This window comes from Harpia harpyja, chromosome 1 (genome assembly GCF_026419915.1).
Source record: "Harpia harpyja isolate bHarHar1 chromosome 1, bHarHar1 primary haplotype, whole genome shotgun sequence".
NCBI classification, from domain to species: domain Eukaryota; kingdom Metazoa; phylum Chordata; class Aves; order Accipitriformes; family Accipitridae; genus Harpia; species Harpia harpyja.
The window spans coordinates 75166297-75188327 of NC_068940.1; the positions used below are offsets into that span (position 1 = coordinate 75166297).

The 22031-nt window shown below is 38.5% G+C and overlaps 1 protein-coding gene across 17 annotated transcripts in view; it reads right to left on the bottom strand.

Moving 5' to 3' along the window:
- HDAC9 (histone deacetylase 9) overlaps nucleotides 1–22031 on the bottom strand; it is a 498787-nt gene that overhangs the window by 225065 nt on the left and 251691 nt on the right. For 11 of the 17 annotated variants that reach the window (XR_008237086.1, XR_008237087.1, XM_052800654.1 and 8 more), the window contains 4 exons: nucleotides 9328–9569; nucleotides 8220–8370; nucleotides 5893–6019; nucleotides 3811–3932 (listed from right to left, as the gene is read on the bottom strand). Coding sequence is in view for 15 of the 17 variants with exons in the window: in XM_052800654.1 (XP_052656614.1) it covers nucleotides 3811–3932; nucleotides 5893–6019; nucleotides 8220–8370; nucleotides 9328–9569 (642 nt within the window). In the remaining 2 variants the exon portion in view is untranslated. The remainder of the gene's footprint in view (nucleotides 1–3810; nucleotides 3933–5892; nucleotides 6020–8219; nucleotides 8371–9327; nucleotides 9570–22031) is intronic. The other 6 variants (XM_052800595.1, XM_052800703.1, XM_052800591.1 and 3 more) reach the window with 3 other exon arrangements.

Genomic DNA, 22031 nt, shown 5'->3' on the forward strand with positions numbered 1-22031 from the left:
ATAGTACTATTGTGAGTGATCTTCAGATCCCCAAGCAAAATGCAGGTTGTAAGCTTACAACTCCATCAGCAAGGAAAGATTCAACTGGCATAAAACCAAAATAAATAGAAACACTGATTGACATTCCCATTCTGCCATGATTGTGCTAAACTCAGGAAAGAAAAAATAGTTTATACTTGATATGATGATGTCCCCGGAATTTCTTCCAACAAAAGCCAAAACTTGAGGCAAAATGCAGAAATTCCATCTATAGCAACATTTTGAAAAAGCACGCAGTTTTGGTTAGAGAGCTAACCTTTATTGCAATTTACTGGCTTTTGCTGGTTTGCATCAACACTTGCGCACAGAAAATGAAATGTTACAGATTGAAGAAAATGCAAATGGTATGGCCATTTGCCAGAATTTCTGCATTTACTTCAACAAGGTAAAAAAAAACCCAAACCACTTCATTTGAAAAGAACTTCTACCCTATCAAACCCATGTTGTTTGCTACGTTTTTGTTAGTTTTACAGTAACCTCGTCAAGCAGATAATATTTCCACGGATAGATAGACATAGAATTATGGAGCTCAACAATCAAAACTTCCCCATATTAAATGATCAGGTCTTCAAAAGTGCACAGCTCCCATCAGAGCTCTTACAACAGTCAGTATGAATTTCAAAAGTATTCAGTAATAGGGAGGAATTTTCAAACCTCTCTGGGTAATTTAGATGCATTAGTCTCATTGAAAGTTAATGAGCCATGTGCTGCTCAGGCTTTTGCGTGCATTGCTGAAAATACACATTATGACTGGTATCCATGGTGAAAATCGTGGGCATTTTTAAAATTTGATCTTATGCTGTTTAGGCTAAATTCTGCTCTTAGCTACAGATATGTAGCTTCTCCTTATGGCATATTTATCTGTCCAATGAAGCAATAGGTCCCCGTGCTCTGCTCTTTTGAAAGTCTGTCAACACAGAGCATCTGAATGCAGCTGTGCAAAGAGCTGCATATCCTGGCCTCTAGCCCTTAGGACAGTCCCAATCCTCCACGCAGCTAAGCTGTATGAAGGCCACTGCTGACAAGTTCTGCTGCATCTTGCACAGAAAGGAATAATCACATGGTTCAGAGTGTTACTGAGTAACCATAGTCACTGCACTAGGATGTTAACTCTGGTACCTAACTGTAAACATAGAAAGAGCAAGATTCCTAAGTCTTTCCCTAGTTATCTATGCATCCCATCATTCCAGATGCTAGAAGAGTAAAAGCTGCACAGAATATTTTCCTCTTTACCATAGTCTTTCTGAATTAATTTTTAAAAGATTAATAAGGAGATGCCACTCCAGGACTAATTAGGCAAAGGTTAAATAAATTACTGAACAAGAAAGTGAGCAAGCAAGACTCATGATTTACACTGAAAAACACATTAGGATGTCAGGAGAGAATCATTCAGCTTTGCTGCCCATTAAATCTGATCTTAGAGTAACTGATTCAATCAGAATTATCTTCCAAGAGCATTTATATTAAAGTTGGAGAAGAGAAAGATACCTCCACCTTTTATATTATGAATATGGAAAATAAAATCAAGAAGCAAAACAAAGCTGTAATTAAAACCCACAACAGGTATTCCTTTCTTAAGGCTGAAAGGAATGTGAAGTCTGCTTTCATATGAATTGCTGACTTCATGCAGGTTCAGCACCACAGAGGGTTTACCAGGAGCCAGTGGCAACAAGCGTTCATAGCCTAAAGGAAAGGAAAAGAGGTTCGCCCCTCATGGCAAAGGTCAGATTTCTGCAGGCTTATAGCCTGTCCATATACATGAGTGTTCGTGGGACATCTTTGTCTAGTGAGGTCCCATGAGGATGGCACAGGCTCCACAATGTCCCCTCTGCCTGGAGGATGGGCCTATAACCACCCAGATCAATTTAGGGTCATTTGACTTGTGTCGATCTGGTTGCTGCTGCTTTTACTCTCAACCTGATGAACAATCATTGCAACCTTTGTGGGGATGTTGGTGAAGGCTGGAATTAAACAACTCTAGTATACAGACAGATTGGACGTGTAAACAGGATATTTAACAGTTGCTGTTTTCATGGATGTGGAGAGCTATCAAATATACTCCCTTGCTAACATGCAACATGTTGTACACTTCATTTATATTTGCTTATCAGAATCGCTATGTAAATGTCATAGAAATGGTTATGTTAATGATTATATTAGTATTTGTCTATTTATTCTGTAGATATCTTTTCAGAGAGTCATCATGTCCTTTGTTCAATTTTGGAACCGATGCATTGCATGCCCAAATATTTGGAATAACATATAGAAAACATCTGGATTTAATTATATTATAGTCGTCTTATGCAGACAATGGGAATTGAATTAAGGAATATTTTGAAACCCCCACAGAGATATAAAAGTATTAGCAGCTGCACGAGAACTTTACTGTTACAATGTTTGAAAATGTTTTGTTTTACAGATCAACAGTCTGACACATCATAAATATCAATCATAACATTTAAGATATATAAACATGGAAGAAAAATTAAAACTTGCATTTCAAAAACATGTAGATGAATTCACAGCATTTAGAAGATGTATAGTGTACCCTTTTTTTTAAAAAAATGAAAATGAATATTCAATTGGCACAGAAAATATATGTTGTACAGTGGTATTAAGCAGAGAACCACATAAAGGCTTATTGTGACTGAATAGCCTGAACAAGATTTTATAGAATCTTGTTATATTGCCACCATATTGTACAAAGAGTAATTCAGCTAGAATAAATTAGCATTTTGCTTTTCATGCTTTCATTCCTTTGAAAATATTTGGGGATATAATATGAGCTTAGAGAGTCTGCCCCAAAGTATTAGATACAGACTGGATTTTCTTTCCGAATGTATGCTGGTTCCAAATGCCACTTCTTTTCAAGTCAGTACCAGTTTTGCAGTTAGTTTTCAATCTCCCAGTGGCTAAATCACATTCAAAGGCTGTTAGCACAGTAGGGGGTCAGACTTTCTCTCTGAATGTAACTATATCACTCAACAGCAGACTCATGCAATAAGCGATCTATGTTTTCTTTTCTTTTTTTTTTCCCCTCCTCTTAGTGTCTCCCTGCATTCCTGGATACCGGTCACTGCACCAAGGACCTGAGGCAACAGCCACATGGATTCCACCACCATCCTTCTAGCTTTCTTTATGGTGCAGAAAAAGTCAAGTCTACAGTTCACCTGCTGTCAAGACAAAAGGTTCAGTTGCTAAATCCTCTGAAACATTCTGAAATGTTCCAACGAACATTTTCCTTGTACAATATTACACATTCCTATGTGTAAAAAGCACACACAAATGTGTGCGTGTGTATGTGTATATGCCTACAAACCGTGACAACCAATGACACAAAATATAATATTAATCCAATTCCTCCTCTTTCCATGAATTCCCCTCAAAATGTCCTGAAAAATATTGTCTAAAGGCAGCATACCAATACTGTATATACCATGCAAAAGAGAAAGCGCTATTAAACCCAGAAGTAATATTGAGACAAAGAAAATAATGCCATAAAAGATCCATGAAATGATGGTCTGTTTAGAAACTAAATCTATCAGGACTGAAGCTTGCACTAGCTGTTAGCACTGGGAAACACCGACTCTTGATACCATGTCGTCAGTCCGACCTCGTAAAGATGCAGTCAGGATCTTTGAACTTACCCATAGTATCATCCTGAGCAGGCTTTTTGGATTATGATATGTGCCTTGCTGATGGACAGCATGGTTAAAATAAAGGGTGGGAGAATTGCTGGGTAAGGGGCTTGAATAAACTACGCTAACTCACCCGTTTTACGAAGTGGAAAATCATCCTTGGCATCCTGCGCTCCTGGTAAAGTGTATTTGTACGGTGGCGAGGCCCCGCTCAGGGGTGGAGAGCTTTGATCCAGTGAGGTATGGTGGGCAGCCCTGCAGCAGACACAGAGAGGTCACAAATTAGCAGTCACTGAGGTGACCAGCAGTAACTATCTACACATGTTGTACACATGTCTCAGCTGTGTTTATGTTCTCGTTTGTCTAAGTGTGCACAAACCACAGGCTCATGTAACCAATTTCACTTTTACAGTAAGTTATGGAACTCCTCGGGATTCCCAAGAATGCGCTTTTTGTACTCATTATAAAAGTCACATAGGATAACAGTCACGTTGACCTACAGACAGGATCTGTCACCAGTTTGGGGAATTGACCATTTTAGATTGTTGCATTTTAATACGAACCAGCTGAGGCACAGCAAAAGCCATTTAAGTCTTGTTTATCACATACAAATAGATGTACATTGATCCAGCCTCTTCTATGAAAATGTGGGGGATTTTCAGGGCAGGGGGCCTCGTATAAAACTAACCAGAAATATCGAGTTGTTATTATTATCTGTTGGAAAAAAAAACCAAAATATTTAGTGCACAAGGTAGATAAAACCTTGCATTTCGGTTCAGTTTGAAAGTTTTGTGAGCACACCACTGGGCAGCACATAGCACTCACGTCAGCAGAGAAGCTCCAAGCTGAAGAGTGCTTTCTGACAACTGCTGGATGAAAGAAATAGTGTGGGTAGATCTTTCTGAACACGGAAACTGCAAACTGCAAAGAAATTGCATCATTTGGCCCAGAGACAGGGTTTGGGGTTTTTTTGTTTGGTTGGTTGATTTTTCTATTTAGAGGGGGAGAGAGGGAAAGGAGGGAAACTTTCAAACTTTGTGTTTATCTAAACGTAATTTTACTTGGCCTTTTACAGAGTCTCTCCCTATCTTTCCAATGTAGTGTGGTTAATCAAGTCAAAAGGGGCACTACCATGAGAGGAAGCACTACTTTCCTTAGTGTAGCAGAAGACATCTTCTGCAGAGCTCCTCGTTCTCACTCATCTGAAGTCTCAGAACTAAGCTTGGATTATTAGTCCAGAAATCTTACATACTCAAGATAATTTCACACATTATTTGGGGAAAAAAAAGAAAATTAACCACCAGAAACAATGTAACTATATATTAAGTCATGTTACCACAATGCTCTGATTAGCTCAGAATGGAAACTCCAAGGGCAGGCCTTCAGTAATTTTTTTTAAAGAGAACAAGTACAAGACAGAAATCTAGTGTACCATATGCACTTCTGTTCATCCTATTGAAGGCCAATTTGCACATAACATTGAAGTCTTTCAGAATTGCAGCCAGAGTTCATTTTGTTGGAATGACTTATGTGTCTGTTGTAATAAGAAAGTTAAAAAGGAATTAATCAGTAAAAAAAAAAAAGGGGGGGGGGTGATAAAAACTGTAAACTCTTAAAATGTTAATAGGCCCATTACAGGACTCAACAAAATCACTTGTTTCAATGGTCTAAGCAGATTCTTATCAAGGCCAAGGCATCATAAGAATATGCAGTTTTGGATACTAAAATCCATCACGGTAAGAAAAGTTAAATGACCGCTATCCTTCTCAAAATCCTTGTGAGTTACTTGCACCATTCGAGTAACTTCACTGGAAAGCAGTATCTCTTCAAGAAGAAACAAGTTTTGTGATCAATTCAAAACCCAAGTAAATCAAACACAAAGTTGTTCTAACTACGAAAATTGAAGAGACTTGGAAAAATGACAGGTATAGTTGTAAAACTTGTGATAGCATCAAGAGATGAAGCAGTTGAAATAAAAACTTTATACAAATTTCTGAGAGCATCTTGTTCTGTATAGCTCTCGTCTCATTACTGAACACCCAAATACTCTTTAGTTCAACCAGAAATATTACACTTCTGACTTTTTGCTGACTTCTTGGTTGAACTTCTGTCTTGTTCTGGAGGCAGACTCTCAATAACCCTGCTGAAGAAGCATTCTGGCAAGTTTTAACAGATACCTCAACAAGACAAGGAAACAGCTTAATACTGAACATACGTGTACCAGAGCTTGGGGTGGCGGCTAATGGAATGATTCTTCCCATTTGCTGGAGAGTCCTTTGTTGCCGATTTACTCAACAGGAACTCTTGAAGTTTCTGCTTCACTTCTGTACTGGCCACTGCCCCTAAGACACAAAGAATTGAACATATCTTATCTTACTTAAAAAAATTACATTTTTAAAGAAAAAAAAACCCCAAACCACACACACAAAAAGCCTGAGTTTTGCTGCTGCAAGTGTTGTAAACTGTAAAAAATATTGTTGGAAATCCATCAAAATGAGGTAACATTCGGATTGTTTGTCTGTAGACAACTGAAGTTGGCCATAATCCAGATATTCAGTGAAGTCATAAGGAGTATTTCAACAGTAGATGAGGCTATTCATCCAGGGCAGATATATCTACAGAATTTAAATTATTTCCTAATAATTCCCAAATACAAAACCAAGGATAGAACTAAAAAGATAGTGACAAAAGGTCACTTTGAGTTTGCATTAAAGAATGTTTTATCTTTTAGTAAATAGTAAATAGTAATAGCACACCAAAACTGTCCTCGGAACACTGTCTTGGTTATGAGCAGAATGCCGTAGAAAGAGCCAGCAGTGAGCCTTTTTATTCAAGCCACTTAAGAGCCTGTACCTGTGACGTCTGGAAGACAGACCACAGTCTGAAACATGAGTCTTAGTTGATAACTCTACTCTTACAACACAAAAACAACAGAAAGACCAAACCACCAGGAAGACACAGTGCAGTTTGACCTCTCTTGGTGGCCAGCTCAATACAGTACAAGAAGTAGGGCATGTCAATGTCAGGTTAAACTGCCAATTCCTACTTGCAGCATGGGACATGCTTCTTTACTCACAGCCATAACACTCTTTATTAAAAAAACATGAAGAAGAAAAATCTTCTTCTTCAGTTTTCCATAAACAGTGACGAAAAAGGGAAGAAAAAACATTTCTTTAAAGTAGCAGCACTAAGGCATACTGATACTCTAAGTATTTGGTCACCCAACCCTGACACAGCACAGCTAGCTGGTGAGCATGTCCCCCTGTGACCCAGTTCCCATAAAATACCTCTACTACCCCTCAGCTTCAGACCCTAACTCCCCTTCCTGCACCTTTCTTCCCTCCTGTAGTCATTAAGTAGATCAGCAGCAGCAGCAAATGCTGGGGCTGGGCCTGGGGGGTCACAAGTGCTGCTTGGCTGGCAGCTACATACTGAACAGCCACCCAGCAAGCCAAACTGAGAAGGGAACAACTGAGTTCACATCACTGCTTTTCCTTTGGTGGGAGCACTAATAAAGCCCAACTGTTTATATGGAGGCTGATTTTTCATACCACTTACAGAAACCTTTTGTTCCTGCAGTTTCTGCCACCTTCCCACTCTAGGTCAATAAGCTGGTGATGCTTTCACAGATTCATCATTCACCAAAGTACTGGAAGCACCGTAGACACCTTCATTTCTAAAGCCTACAATATAGTGGTACACCTACAACTGTTGAACTGATACATTTTTCCACCCAAGAAAAAAAGGCAGGAGCATAATGTACAGCTCTTTTCTGCTTCGGTCTTTGTTAATTAATTCTTGTGGTCCTTCAGCAGGGCAAGTAACAATATCTGCTGGTGGCAGCTTCATTTTGAAGACCTTCACAACGTACTTCAACCTGATTTTTAAACTGACCTCATGAAGGAGAATTATTTGTATCTGTCTCCCTCTAGTGAGCACCAAATTCCAACAGTATCCTTTATATCTGTCATTTGCCTTTGAGATATACGTGAGCTAGAAATAACCCTTGGTTGGGCCTCATGAAATGGCATCAAGAACAAACACAAGGCAGTTTGAAGAAGTACTAGCAAAAGTGTTCAGAAGTCCCAGCCAAAGATATTCTTCAATATTTTGTCATATTTTCAATCTTGAAACAATGCTCAAATTAGTTAATCAGCAAGTAATTTGATTTTTTGCTGTTTTGTGGTGCTTTCTGTATTGGGAAATAAGCTCTTCAGAATGAAGTTCTCAAGTGAATCTTTAGGCTTTCAAATTCCCTCTTTTTTTATAAAAAGAGCTAGATTCTTGAGAGACATATACACAGGTCTGTCAAAGTGTGCTTTCCTACAGTCCTCCAAGTCTGCACACAAACCAGCAATGTGTTTCTGTGGGTGCAGCAGGTGGCCCTGCCTTTCTGCAAGCACAGCCTCAACTTCTCTAGTTGTGTATTTCACACAGTAATAGGCTTGCTTCATGTTCCTGTTCATCGTCCATTTTGGCTGGGAGAAGGCAAAGGGGAATAGATCAATTTCTTATTAGGATTCATGGTACAATGGCTCTTACTTTCTCGGCCTCTTTCTTTGCCTCGGAGGGGAGGAAGCTGTTGTTCCCTGCGATGCCTCTCCAGTTCCTGCTCTTGTCTCTGCTGCTCCAGTTTCTGCTCTTTTTCAAGGAGTTCTTGCTGTTGTTTAATGGCTAGGAGTTCCTGTTGTAACTTGCACAGAACAAAAAGACATGAGAAAGTGCAGTTTGCACTGTTTTCTAGGTCAGTCCTGGCTAAAACAACCCCCTTGAATAACTGAGTATCAGTGCTTGCTTTTGTGCTTACACTTCTTTTCATCTCTTAACTGACTTTCCCCAGTCTTTTAAGCGGGATAGTGCATTACTGGCTGTCACTAAAATGAATTTTAATGTCAGCTAGCAGCCTGCTGCTCTGGTTTCACTTCTTTCTCTTTTGGCAAAGAAGCCTGGAAACTGCACAGGGTTCTTTGCCAGTGCATCACCCAACTCTGGCTGCTCTGCTCCGCTGCATTTGTCAGCTCCATCGAGCAGAAGCTTAGCACAGTAGCATAATGGCAAGTAGATCAGAAGGAAAAAATGAAAAGAAAGGCAAGATCATAAATTCATGGTCAAAATCCATTATAGCAATCCAACCATAGTGCATGTAATCCCATATATAATTTTCTTTTTACATAATATGAGGCAGTTCAGAGAAGAGTGAAAACACAACACTTTCAGGGCCTGCCTCCATTTTACAAATGCAAATATTATGCACTTGCTTATCAGTTTGGTTTGTGGGCACAAACTCAAATAGTAGCCCCAAAAAGCAGTCTTTTAATATACTCAAAACTGCACATACAGAAAAGACAGCCATATTGAAGTCTGGCTGAAAATCCAGCTTTGTAAAATAGGTAGTTTGATTTTCTGTGGATGTGGTGGCTTCACGAGCTTGATGATTCTCATCGTACTGCTTCGGTCTGCTGTGAGCAACTCGCTGGTCGGTGCTAGCAGTTTTGCTTGAAAAGGCTTTTATCACCCAAATACAGAGAAATAAGCACTTAAACACCATCTGTCAGTCACAGTGAACCTTTCAGGCATGTTCCCTTTTCATGTCTGCCTAAGCATATTCGGTTTGCAGATAAAGTGAGGGATAAATGAAAAATGTTGCTACCTTTATGTGCTCCTGAAGCTGGGCCTGATGCTGGCGGGTCAGGTTTTCATGCTGCTTCTGAAACTCTGCAATCAGCAGTTGTTTCTGAATTTGCTGCTGCTGCTGGATCAGAAGTAGTTCCTGCTGTAGCTGCTTTTCACGCATAATTGGGTCCACCATGGGAACCATCATCCTGAGATCAGTTCGCAAGTCTAATGGTGAGATAGGCTCTAATCCCACGGGAACCTCCGACTTTACATCCACTGTGGGAAGAAAACAACAAAATGTACATATATTAAATATAACTGGAGAAGGAAAACAGAGATCATTCCTGCTGGGGAAAAGACCAATTTCACTCAAAGACTGCTTCAATGTACAGACCTAACAAAACACTAATGCATTCTACGCTGTATGCAAACTTCAGACATTCCTACTAGCAATTGGAGATTTTACAAATTATTTTATCACTTACTTTCCATTCTCTGCAAAAATGCTCCCAGATTAATATTCTGCAAGCAACCCAGTTCTAAAACCTAATGTCACAGCCTAATGGAGCAACATTTAGTGAGAATCTCCTAGGCACTATCAATGCTTCACAATAAACACTCAGGGCACTTCTTCAGTGTAAGATGAAGGCTGTCCAGTTCTCACTGCATTGCAAGAGATTTTCCAAAGCAGCGTGTAGATTTTCTGAGGATGCTGTTACACATGAACAGCTACCTAATGCTATATAGCTACTGCATGTAAATATACCTGGCAAACACATAGGAATAACACATATGAAATTATAGGAAAATAAGTTGACCCGGAAACTGAGAAGTTTTAATACAGCTTTTTGAAAAGTGTCCACCATGCTTGGATTGGATTAGACATAACATACCATATATGGCTTGTAAAAAAATGAAAACATCTTGAATTATTCCAATTTGCTGCAGCAATGGTATATATTGTTAATCTAGCCCTAAAGTACTTAATGAAAAATCCTGTGTTTTTCTATCTCCTTATTTAAATCGAAGGGACTAAAAAGCAGCAGAAGAGAGAGGTTTGATGAATTTCACTACAATACTTGTAAAGCTCAAGTTTTCATATTAAGTGAGGAGACAGAGTGTAACTTTATCTATTTCAAAAGAACAAAAAACTAGCAAGTAACATTTCTACAAGAGGAAAATAAGTAACAGCTGAGGGTCTCTGCTAAAGCTCAGCAGTTCTGATTCCATCCACGAGAGGACAGTGGAACACAAACACATTCGCTCCCATTCCTACTGCTCCACTATCTTCATTGGAAAATAAGATTATTAACTGAAAACAAACATGCTGTCGGAAATGACTAGGGAACAAGATTTTAAGCATATTTTCTCCTTTGCTTTGCTACAGCTGTATTTGTTTTCAAGGAGAAAACCAAAATGATACAGAAATATTCTAGCAAGCAGAAGCAGTAAAACTGAAGCAGCAAAAATTGAAACTGCAGCAAATGGAGAGAACTGAATTGTAACTGTACGATCAAATCTACTAGTAAAATATTTTATAAAAACAAGAGATGAGGCACCAAATCTCTTCTACTGATCATGTTCTTTTTTCTCAAAATTCTGGAAACATACAATTTCCTGGGCTGTTTTTTTTTTAAAAACCTAGTAACTGTGATTGTAAAACCTCAAAGCATAATTTGCCTTCTTAACCTGCTACCCCAACAGAATGATTGTGTCTTAACTGCTTACTTTTGTTCTGAGACTAATCACTAAATTATAAAAAATCACCTTTAACTTACAAAAACTACTCTTGATTATAAATAATTGCCACAGACCAAGAGAAACGGACAGGCAAACCCCCAGCCTTTCATCCCATTTATTCAGCAGCAATCCACATTCCATTTGTCTAGACTAAATATAGCCGCGTTTATACAAGAAATCAATAGTGCTTGCAGCGAGCAGAGCAAAGACATGAATATTTCATCAAACTCGGACAGAAATGGCAATCAGCAAACTGACAGCAAACCGTGTGGGCTGACTGGCCCTCCAGATAAGTCTCCGGTACTTGGACAATGGCTCATTGCCTGCAAGTCACAATCTTATCATCGGCGCTCTTCTATTTTTAACATTAATTGCATTGTAGGTGACAAAGGCTTATCATGTTTAAAGTGGAGAGATGGATTTTCTTACATCTTCTGTGACAGGATAATAAGCCTTACTAGGAGGAATAATAGTAACTGGAGCTTGGCAAACCCTGCAGGGTCTGGTTTGCAATAGTGTTTGCAAACTGAACCCTGCAGTTTATTTTGCAGATATTGGCTACAAATCAACCCCTACAGGTCTGCATGGCAATTCAGGCTGATTATACTTCCTATCTCTGACGAGCATCCCGCTTCTTCATTTTCAGAGCACTTCTCGTGAGGGGAGGCCTCCAGATTTTTCTAATGATGGAAATTTCCTTCTACTATTAGTAAAACGTACAGCTGAAATCAGGCTCAGTTTGATAAGATACACACTTTCAAGAATTTTCACACACTCAAACAATAAATCTAGTGCTGGAATATCTACTTCATCAAGTTCAACTTTACGTCATTTCTTACTGTGGAGGAAAATAAACATTAAGGTAGTTCTAGATGCTTGAATCCATAGAAATCAACACATAATCTTCCATGTCATTTAAACGCCAATTTTTACTGACAAATAAGACAAGCATTTATTTCCTGGCATAAATATTGCTAACAGTAAGGTTACCGCCAATACTACTAGTAACTGCTGACATAGTGAATACTAACTTTTGGGGGTAATTGCTGTCTTAAAACTGTAATAGCTAATAGTTAGCCGGATAATAGTCAACCTAATCAATGAAGTTATTCTAAACAAGTAACTATAAAATCACCAAACTGAATGGTTTGCTACTGTCTGTTAGGCGGTCCTAATGCCACAGGCCATTTACATTTTCCTCACTTGTTACCAGCTGACAAGAAAGAGACAAAGCAGCCCCGTGGAGCTACATCAGTGTAAAAAATGTGTAATGGAGCAGAGAATCAAGATGAGTGTCTTTAAAAGCTTTGACTTTTAGTAGAAGCATTTTCCGCCCGCCACCCCAACGCAATTTTAAGTCTCGAAAGAGCAAAGGTGGTGCAGGATGTTTATTCTCATTGGGGCTTTTTATGTTTTTTCACCCCTCTACACAAGGATGTATGTATTTTTCAGGTAGAAAAGGAACGTCCTAATCAGTGCCCTCAACTTCCAAACATCACAAGAAGCAATGGGATACAGGACTTCAACAACAGGATTCATCGAGATATTAGCCAAAGAAGGAAAAGGATGGATAACGAAAGAAAATACTAATCAGAGCTTGATAAAGGCTAACTTCACTTTAAGGAGCCTTGTTTTGCAGGATTTCCAGTATCACCAATGGAACGATGTTGTAGCAGGCACGATTCAGAGTAGGACCCTGCCTGCACTCTCTCCACTGCGGTCTGCAGCAGATCCTTCCTAACAGCTCTGTTGACTACAGAACAAGCCTGGGATTCCTCTCTACGGTTAAATAAAGACAAACTCTCTGAGCTCATGTCAGCTGCGGTGAATACAACAGTAGGCTGCAGAATATTAACTAAAAATGTTACTGAAAGCTCGGTGATTCCAGGAAATATGCCAAAATCTGAGTAGAAAAATATTTAATTTTCAGCTACAACACACTGCAAAAGGTGTATGTATTTATTTTTCCTAAAAATACTCAATTGCCTTTATCTTGAAACATAACAACAAAAATAGTCTCAGAAGAGCGTCCATATCAATTATATTGCATAGATGGCACTTCCCACAGTGCTTTTGACATTTTGTGGAAAGAAAATAAGATACTTGCAAAACAGCATGCTTGTTCTTGTTGAATAGATTGAGATGCTTGGAGCATATGTAAAAAGAGGTAAAAGAGCTTGCTTTAACCCTGAGGCTTTGCTTTTTGAACCATTCCTTAAAATGGGAATCACTGAAAAACTGTAAGTCTTTCACTGAGAGATGGCATTTCAAGCTTTGTTTCCTGTGACTAGTTTCAATTTCTGATGTATTAGAATACACAAATCTTCTGAATCACAAGTGCTAAGGGAAAATATCAGAAAATAAAACAGCCCACTTTCTTACCATCATCTCCCGAGAAAGGCAATCTTCTTTTTTTTGTTTGTAGTTACCTTTCTTGGCAGACATTTATGCCATCTTTAAAAACAGGAACTTAAACAAGGTATGCTGCCATCAGCTGAACAGTCACCATTCTTTATCTGAGATGCAATGAAGAAGAATCCTAGTAGACTTGCTTCCCAGAACATCTCATCTAGTACATTTATGATTCCTACTATTAGAGGAACCATGTGAATTTGCTGGGACTGCAGGGATTCAAGCCAACCCCTTCCCAAAGGAATTTCTTGGTTACACTATTGGGCTGGGACAGTAAGGAAGGTTGGAGAGAGGAACAGGGCATGAAGTGGGTGAGGACCTTTCTCCTGCCTTGGTCATCCAAGGCAGCCTTTTACTGGAGAAGCAGTTAAGGTTTATGAAGTGAGCAAGGAGGACTACAAAAGTCGGAATGCTAAATGAAGATTACACGTGACAAGAGACAGATGACAAGCTCCTCCAACTAGCAACTTCAGTATTAGGCAATAAAAGCATATTCCTGAAAACACATCAAAACAAGCAAAATCTAGAAGAATCGTTCTGCCAAAAAATGGCTACACCTTACCCCAGACATCAATTTGGTGAAGTATTACAAAGAGAAGAGAGAATGGGAGAGCTGTTTATACTAGTGGTACTCTTTTGAACTCTGCTCTACAAAACAGGGCCCACCTGAAGTTATTATTAACTTGTACAGTACTTTTCATAGTTTTCATATGCTTTTCATAAAATGAAAACAAACCAGAACAGTTTTGCACATTTTAGTGTAAAAGAAACTGCCTCTATTTGGCCTCTTCATTCAAAGAAAGTGAAAAACCTTCCTTTTTACAGGATTAGCCATCAGTCAATCATGACATAATCAGAGCACTCAGGAATTTACAGGAAAAGAGCTCTAAATGGTGGAAAGAGTGGAAGATGCCTCCCCAGCCCAATAAAGATAGTAGTTTAAATTTATGCTCCAGTTTAAACCTAGAATTCTCCAGATTTATGTGCCACCTCATTCAGGACTTGAAAAGCCCGATACCTGAAAGGCCATAACAGTGTCTTTGAACATAGATTGAAAAAATGAAATACCGTAGGAGGCTGAAAGTTGCAGGAATAAGGAACAGAGGGTAGGAGGGAAACTTTGGCAGGCAGGTGAGACACAAAGTAACTGGCAGGAGATGGGGTAGAAAAGGACTGGCCAAGCAATAAGACATGAGCTGCTGACCAGAGATAGAGTGCAGGAAAAAGAGTTAAAATTTCCGAGCTTTCTGTGCTGAGAAGCAGCATTACAGGAGCATTGCTCACTCTGTAATCTAAGAGCAGCCCTGGCACACTGATAAGGTGGCAGTGAGGCCACAGTGTAAATAAAGAGCTAATAGAGGAGCAATGTGTCCATTGTGAGGATGCTGGGAAATTAAGTGAGCAACGTGGTTTTGAGTAGCCATGACTAAAGAGGATGACGTCTGGCATGAAAACTACTACAGCAATTGTTCAATGTTCAAACTTGCAGAAAAATCTCATAATCTGGAGCCCATTCCCCAGAGGAGAGGTGGCGTGCGGCTTTCTGGGGGAAGCTGTGCCATGGCAAGACCTGTGCGGCAGACTGCAGGAGCAAGAAGACAAAATTTTAAGAATAACTAGTGACATCAGAGGTACAAGTCAGATGATCAATAAACTGTGAAAGGTTAGGTTACCTCCCATGGGATGATTTATAATCCCAGCTCTGGTGGCTAAAACTTGTACCTCAATTCTCAGCTGGCATAATCTGTCATTCCTCTGTTAACTTCAATATAGGCAGAGCTTCTTCATGCCACCTGAGAAGCTTGATGCAGAATCTCTCACGAGTATAGGGGTGAAAGAAGACAGCTCTGAGAGCGTCTCATTTTAATATGGGGACAAAAACATCCAGATTTAGGATGACACTTGTAAAACTTTTTTACAATATTTAAAATCAGCAGAATTTTTTCTCCACTCTCACAATTACGCTAAAAGATGCATCCGAGCTGAAAAAAGTGTCACTTAGATTTCACTGAATGTTATTAATGTTTTTGATTAGTTATATATCCTCAATCGTACTCTGGATTTTGGTTGTCACAGGCAAGGAAAGCAGAAAGAAGACAGCAACTGCAAATGGAAGATTTTTTTCAAAGGCAACATGATGACTTTTTATGGCAGTTAAGTACTCGACTGCAATTTGTACTTTTAAAAATTCCTCGCTTGGAAAGGAAAAGGACAAGAAATTAGGACACATTTCAGAGCAGAAAAAATACTTTTCAGTTATTTTCTTGGATTATCCTTCAAGAGTCAGTAATTATTTTAAACAGTACTATCACTGAATCAGAAGTATAAGTGAACTGTCAAACCTGATGAGGCACTCAGTTGAGTTTATAGTATTAAGGAGAAGTGTAATAAATTAGACTAGAAATTTATTCCCCTTTGTTCTATAACAGGGATCTTATCATGATTATACCTTTTCCCTGTTTCTTTTAAGTGTTTGCATACATGTCATAATGAGAAGTAAAATAAATGCAAACAGCGATCTGGGCTTTGATTTACCATTCTCTTATTTCCCCAGGGCCCGGAAAGGAAGCTCAAACAACCACAAACTTCTAAAATATCAGTGAGAGGCCTTGAAATACCAACACTGAAGTTACAGCTAGCTGGCTTTTGTAAAAAATCAAAGGCTTTATTATATTGATTTACTAAAATCAGATTCCTTCTCTGCAACTAGGCTTTTGAGTCAAACAGTCATAACAAACACAAACATAAATGCCATCTAATTTGTTATAGCCAGGAAGTTTTTAAATGTTACAGTGTTCACTGTTTCTTCTCTACTGAATACACGAGCGAAAGTTCCACTTACGAGCCTGCCAGAGTTCATGCAAATTTCAGGCCAACTACTTCTGTCGCACAAATAAAGGCAAATGCACCCAGTAAATCACATCAGAATGTGAAACACTTTTAAACTCAAACCTGGGATCATCTGTTATCAAGAAATCCAAGCTGAGCTATATTTGGGTTTCTGAGTTACTTTATTTATATTTCAGCTAGGAGAACTCTTATATACATATTCTCTACACCCATCAGCACACAGCCATATTTTCACTTTTCGGAAAATGCCCTTTTGATATAAGGAATCTGAATATCCTAAATTCTAGATGCTACTGCTGCAGGCAAGATAAAAACACGTCAAAAATAAATGCACATATGGTTGAAAACGTAGAATTTCTACGTAACTTTCTTTGCAGTTCCAAAGTCTATGACATCCTGGTGATTCTATTAAACAATGATAATGTATCAGTGTTAATTATGCTGTTGATACATGGTATCGGGTTAGCCTGTTTGACCATAATGTGCCCACCTCATGGCATGCATGCACAAGAAATGACAGGGAAGAATGTAAAATAGCATTCTTTTGGCTGTGTATCTTCTGTGCATGGATCAGTACCACTGTCAGTGAGATCATACTGAAGATGCCAAGTAAGGTTTGATTTGGCGGCAGCACCACTTAGCGGTTGCAGAACTAAGTAGGTATAATGTCTTCAAATCAGTAGGTGCCAGCTTATCGCTATCTGCTGGTCACTTCATTAAAGCCTTTACAATTAATTAATTAAAATGAAAGCATATGTGATATAAATCTGTGTGCGTGCACTTGCATACATACATAATTCTTGTATCATATCCTGAAATGCTAAAAAAAAAGCAAAGAGCAGACATGATACAACGGATTCCTCTCACCTCCCTTTTTAAAACAGGTATAATGATAGATGCTACAGACACATGAGAAAGGCAATATGCTTTTAATTGTGTCAGTATTATTATACATCAAAAGACAGTGTACAAAGTCCCCCAGGTTGCTAAGGATGACTGAAAGGGCACCATGAGGCATTCTGGAGACCCACTACAGTCTTTGCCTCATCCCCTATCCAGAGACAATATGAGACTGCTACAAGTGGTACCAAATACATCCAGAACATATGACTTTCACTTACTTTTCTTTCATCTCTTCTCCAACTGTGAATGCTGCAGGCACGTTGGTGGCAATGTCGAGTTTACACCTGCTTAATAATTTCCAACAGTGCGGATACCACTATTTTAATCCCAAGTGGATGACACACAAAAAGAGGAGAGGGGGGAAAAAGCTCTTCCTTGAAGTGAGGATATCAAAGGTAGACAGCCACCATTTGGGCATGCCAGCAGGTATATCCTGAAGTATCATAGGGCAGCATGCTCCAGCCAAATTAGACAGTGGGTGGAGGTTTGCTGAACAAGTATCCCCAAATAGCTTTGCTATTTCAGCGGTGTGACAACCCGTGCTCCAAATGAAACCCTTGGAAGGCAAGATGCAGTGCAAATCTTTCAAGGAACTGTTGGCAACTTTGTATTTTAGGGAAAAACATGACTGATCCCAAAAATGCAGTGAAAAGAATATTTTCCAGTTCCTATTTTTTTTTTAATTTTTGTAGCTGTATGTGCTCCCCAAGATGCTACAATACTTAGGGTTTTCTTTTTTCTTCTTTTTTACCGCATAGCAAAAACTATCATGTACATGTAACTTACTAAGCTCACAACCTCTCTGCTATACCCAGGAAATCAAGAAAGACCTCCTATTATTCCAATGTTTTTAATAAATATTTATGGAACGTCCTGATCTTTGACAAGCATGGGGCTAAAAATGGTTTTGATCCCAAGCAGAGAAAAAGGGAGGACCAAACTGAAATCTCCCACAGAGGAGGGGAAAAATCCAACAGAAGGATAATAGTACTTTTTAAAGAATCTTTCTAATGAGAGAGTAAATGAGACGCCAGTCAGAGACTGGCAACTCAATACTACTTACTATGTTAGCTCAGAAATAAAACTCTTATGTATCCTATGCAAAATTAACAATTGCAGATGTTTATTAGCAAAGATGTATTTGCTTGTATTATATATTTTTTCCTGTTCTGCTCCCCTTTGTACCATGTTGCCTTGGACTGCAGCATACTCAGGGGAGTCTGTCTTCCTCTGCTCACATAAAAAACCTACTATATTTGCCTAGTGACTGAAATAAAATGAATAAATAATACTAGATCACTGGCTTGCCGTTTTTCTGAAGTCCACCTTTTGGATTACTGACACCTAGCAGCAGAAGAGATTACAGCATGCATAAAGAAAACACTAGGGTCAGGCAGAGAAAATTAAAGATTTGGTCCCAATGATGATGTAAAGCAAAGGAAAGGTAGAGCTCCTTAGACCGCAGAACTGAATTAGGAGTGGCAGAATATGACAAGGGACAAACAATGGCAATCCAGCTGATGGGAATACTATGCAGCAGTCAAGCCCCAAAGTTGGATGGATAATGACGTCAATAGGCAGAGGAGATGGGCTGCTGTAAAGAAAGTAAGGAGGAGTTTCTGAGGAAGATCCCTCTCAGCTTGATGAAAGGGTTGTGAAGGTTTTAAAGGTCTTGACTCAATCTATTTTGTGCTGCAGACGGAGTATGTCTTTCAGGGAACAACCTTGACTACCATACAGATGGCCTCATTTCCATTACTAAGACATTACATAAGGCAGGCACTCCAGTAAAAGAGATTACATAAAATATACAAAAGGCATTATGAACTCACAAGCAAGGAAATGCCAGTCTTCCAGGATGTTTTCTTATATTTTTGTCTCATTAATGTGAAGACAGTTGTGGTTTTACAGTGTATAGATCAAAACCATAATCATTTGCATTAAGTAATCACAAAAAATCTCTCTCTCATATTCTGCCATTTGGGATTTGGGGGAATTACTTGAAGAAAGGAGACAGACATCTCAGGTTCACAGCTGTAACCTAAATATTGCAGAACTCTTCCATTTTATAGCAAAAAGGTGTCTTGGCAAAGGCAAACTTTTAGATGTTTACTTCTAAAATCAAATAATGTTCTTGAGCTGAAAAAAATCCCAAGCCAGGCATATAACATCTTGTTCATGTAATTCTGTGACATAATTAGCATCATCACTATTACACTACTTATCTAAATTCCTCCTTTCCTATTTTTTCTCTTTTCACCACAGTAAATGTTTTCAGCCCTGCTGTGTCCATATCTGTGTTTACTTGATTATCTACTTTGATTCCTTGAAAACAAGTGCTGTAAATATCTGCCCTAAATTCAGAAGATTTCAGATAGCAAAAGCAACTTACCACTAACATTGCACTCTGTATGACAGAAAGAAAAGCTATTGCTATTTTTTTATAATGATGTAACACTAAACATAGAAAATACTATTCAAGATTTGTGCTCTCCAGACTAAAGGGATCTCTGAAAGGCTCCCTCCAGAATGCGGAGACATGATTTCAACCACCAGAGGGAGTCAATCTGGTTTTTCAGGTCAATTAAAAATTAGAATGAGCAGAAAAAGCACCGAGAAGAGAAGAAATCGCTAACAAATAAAGTAGTTTATATCCAGATATATATGGATACCAAACACAACGAAAACAAAACTTAACTGGTGTTCTGTTTCTTGAGATAAGAAAACCACCTTTTTTGCTTTAAGTGTCATTAACAAAATTCCTATTTGTATACTTCTCCTGTATGACTTCAGATTAATAAGATTTCAAGGCATCAAAAAATAATAATTGACATAATCAGAACGATATTCATATTTCTATCCAACTTATTACTCTTTCTTTATTTGAGTTCAAGACACTACCATACTCATAAGTCTGTTTCAGACATATCCTGGGTCAACTCAAAACTGTAAATACAGCAGGTTTTCTTCAGTTTATTTATGATTTAGTCACCTTAATCAGCAAGTAGAGTTAGGGACTTATGATGGTAAGTATAGGAAAGAAACCGACATTTCTACTCACTCTGGCAAACATTTGTCTTTGTAATTTTTCAGCATTGGAAAAGCAAACTATAGGAATTATTAAGATGATGGCAACTTTCTCAGTACATTAGCTGGAGATATTTTCCATTATTATTCTTCTAAATAAATACTGAAAAATGGTTCTGCATTCTGTAATATTCCAGAAACGAATGAAGTTAAACACTTTAAAGAAATTTATCTGTTATGTCAAAAGAAACAACAGCCATAGAAAAATTCTACACAATTCTGATGCCACTTAGCAAGCAGAATTCAGAAAACTGGAAATTCAAAAGTTATTACCCATTTTTGGTAGGTCCATTTCTTACTAGTGGGTTGGTTGTTTCTCTGTTCATCTCAACTCATCTGACACGCAGAAAGTCAGTCAAGCCTGTGGGCATTTCTTCAGTCTCAAATGAGAGATTCTTTCTCAAGCAAGCTTTTCCAGAAATCAAATTTCCCATTAAGAAGTCTACAAAAATCAGTGGGAACTCTTCTCAAATTTCAAACTCAAGTTTTGGAAATCTGCAGATCAGGCCTGGAACATGCACGCTAGACTGACTGCCTGAACGGAGTCAAGCACTCAAAATTACTCTTCAAGAAACTCTTTGGGTCCTTTGAGAATCTCTGCCTAATTATTTAAATAAACCCTACTCATATTGAAAGCCTCACCTCCCACTTAACACATTAATCATTCAGAGTAGCACTTCCTTCTCATCAGACCTAAGATGAACAAATCTTAGCCCATTGCAGTAAGAAGCACATTTAGTCATGTGGACTGAGCTTTTCAACCTGGCTGGAAATGTCATTACAAACTAAAATTCTGCAATACAAGAGGCAACATGAAAGTAAGTAAGTGCTCAGTTTCTGCACTTTAAGCAGAACTTTTTGTCATCAATGAGACTGCATTACAATATGTTACGGCATTATTGCATCAGGCATTGCATATTAAGGACTGGGAGAAGGCGGCAGTGCAACTAATTTAAGGTTTGCCATGGAAAGGCTGTAATACTGATTTTAAGGCAAAGCACTGAGAGATCTTGGTACCATACAGAAGTCATTAACATGTTCACTTTAACAAGAGACAAACTGGAATCTAGCCTGAAACCTCCTCATCAACGTACTGCAGAAGGCTGGATCCTGAGCATCTTAGTTGCAGCAGCAGCATCCCTTACTACGTTCTTCTGTTCAGTATAGTTTGTTTTCTTAGAAATTTAAAAATTTTTCCTGACTGCAGTAATTTGACTAATTTTGAGTTTTCCTCTTTCTTACTCAAAGTGTTTCAAAAGCTACCAGGAAGTGATTTTCAATTGTTTTAGTTTACTGAAAATATTATAATGAAGCATATTAAAAGAATTAAGAACAAAATGCAAATAATTTCAAATGCATCCAGAAAGTACAGCTTCACTTTCTATGGCTTTTTATATTTCTGCCATGCACAGTTATGCTGCTAAGAAACGGGAATTTATTTTGGCTAATGAGGCTATTTACATTAATTTTTTTAGATATGCTAGTGTTTGGTTTTCTTCCCTTAATTAGGATCTGATAGTGAATACCTGAACTGAAATTCCTACACTGTTATGGATTTCCCTGTAGCCAACCTTGGCGCAGCACTCTCTCTGCTGACCGTAAAGTTTAATTAATTAAATGAATGCTGAGACCATGGTAGTATATCCATAAAGCACGTTTCATGCAATGTCTTAGGAAATGAAGATGATGAATATACCACATGAAGCTGACTTTCCCCTACTCACCAACATAAAACACCATTTCCTA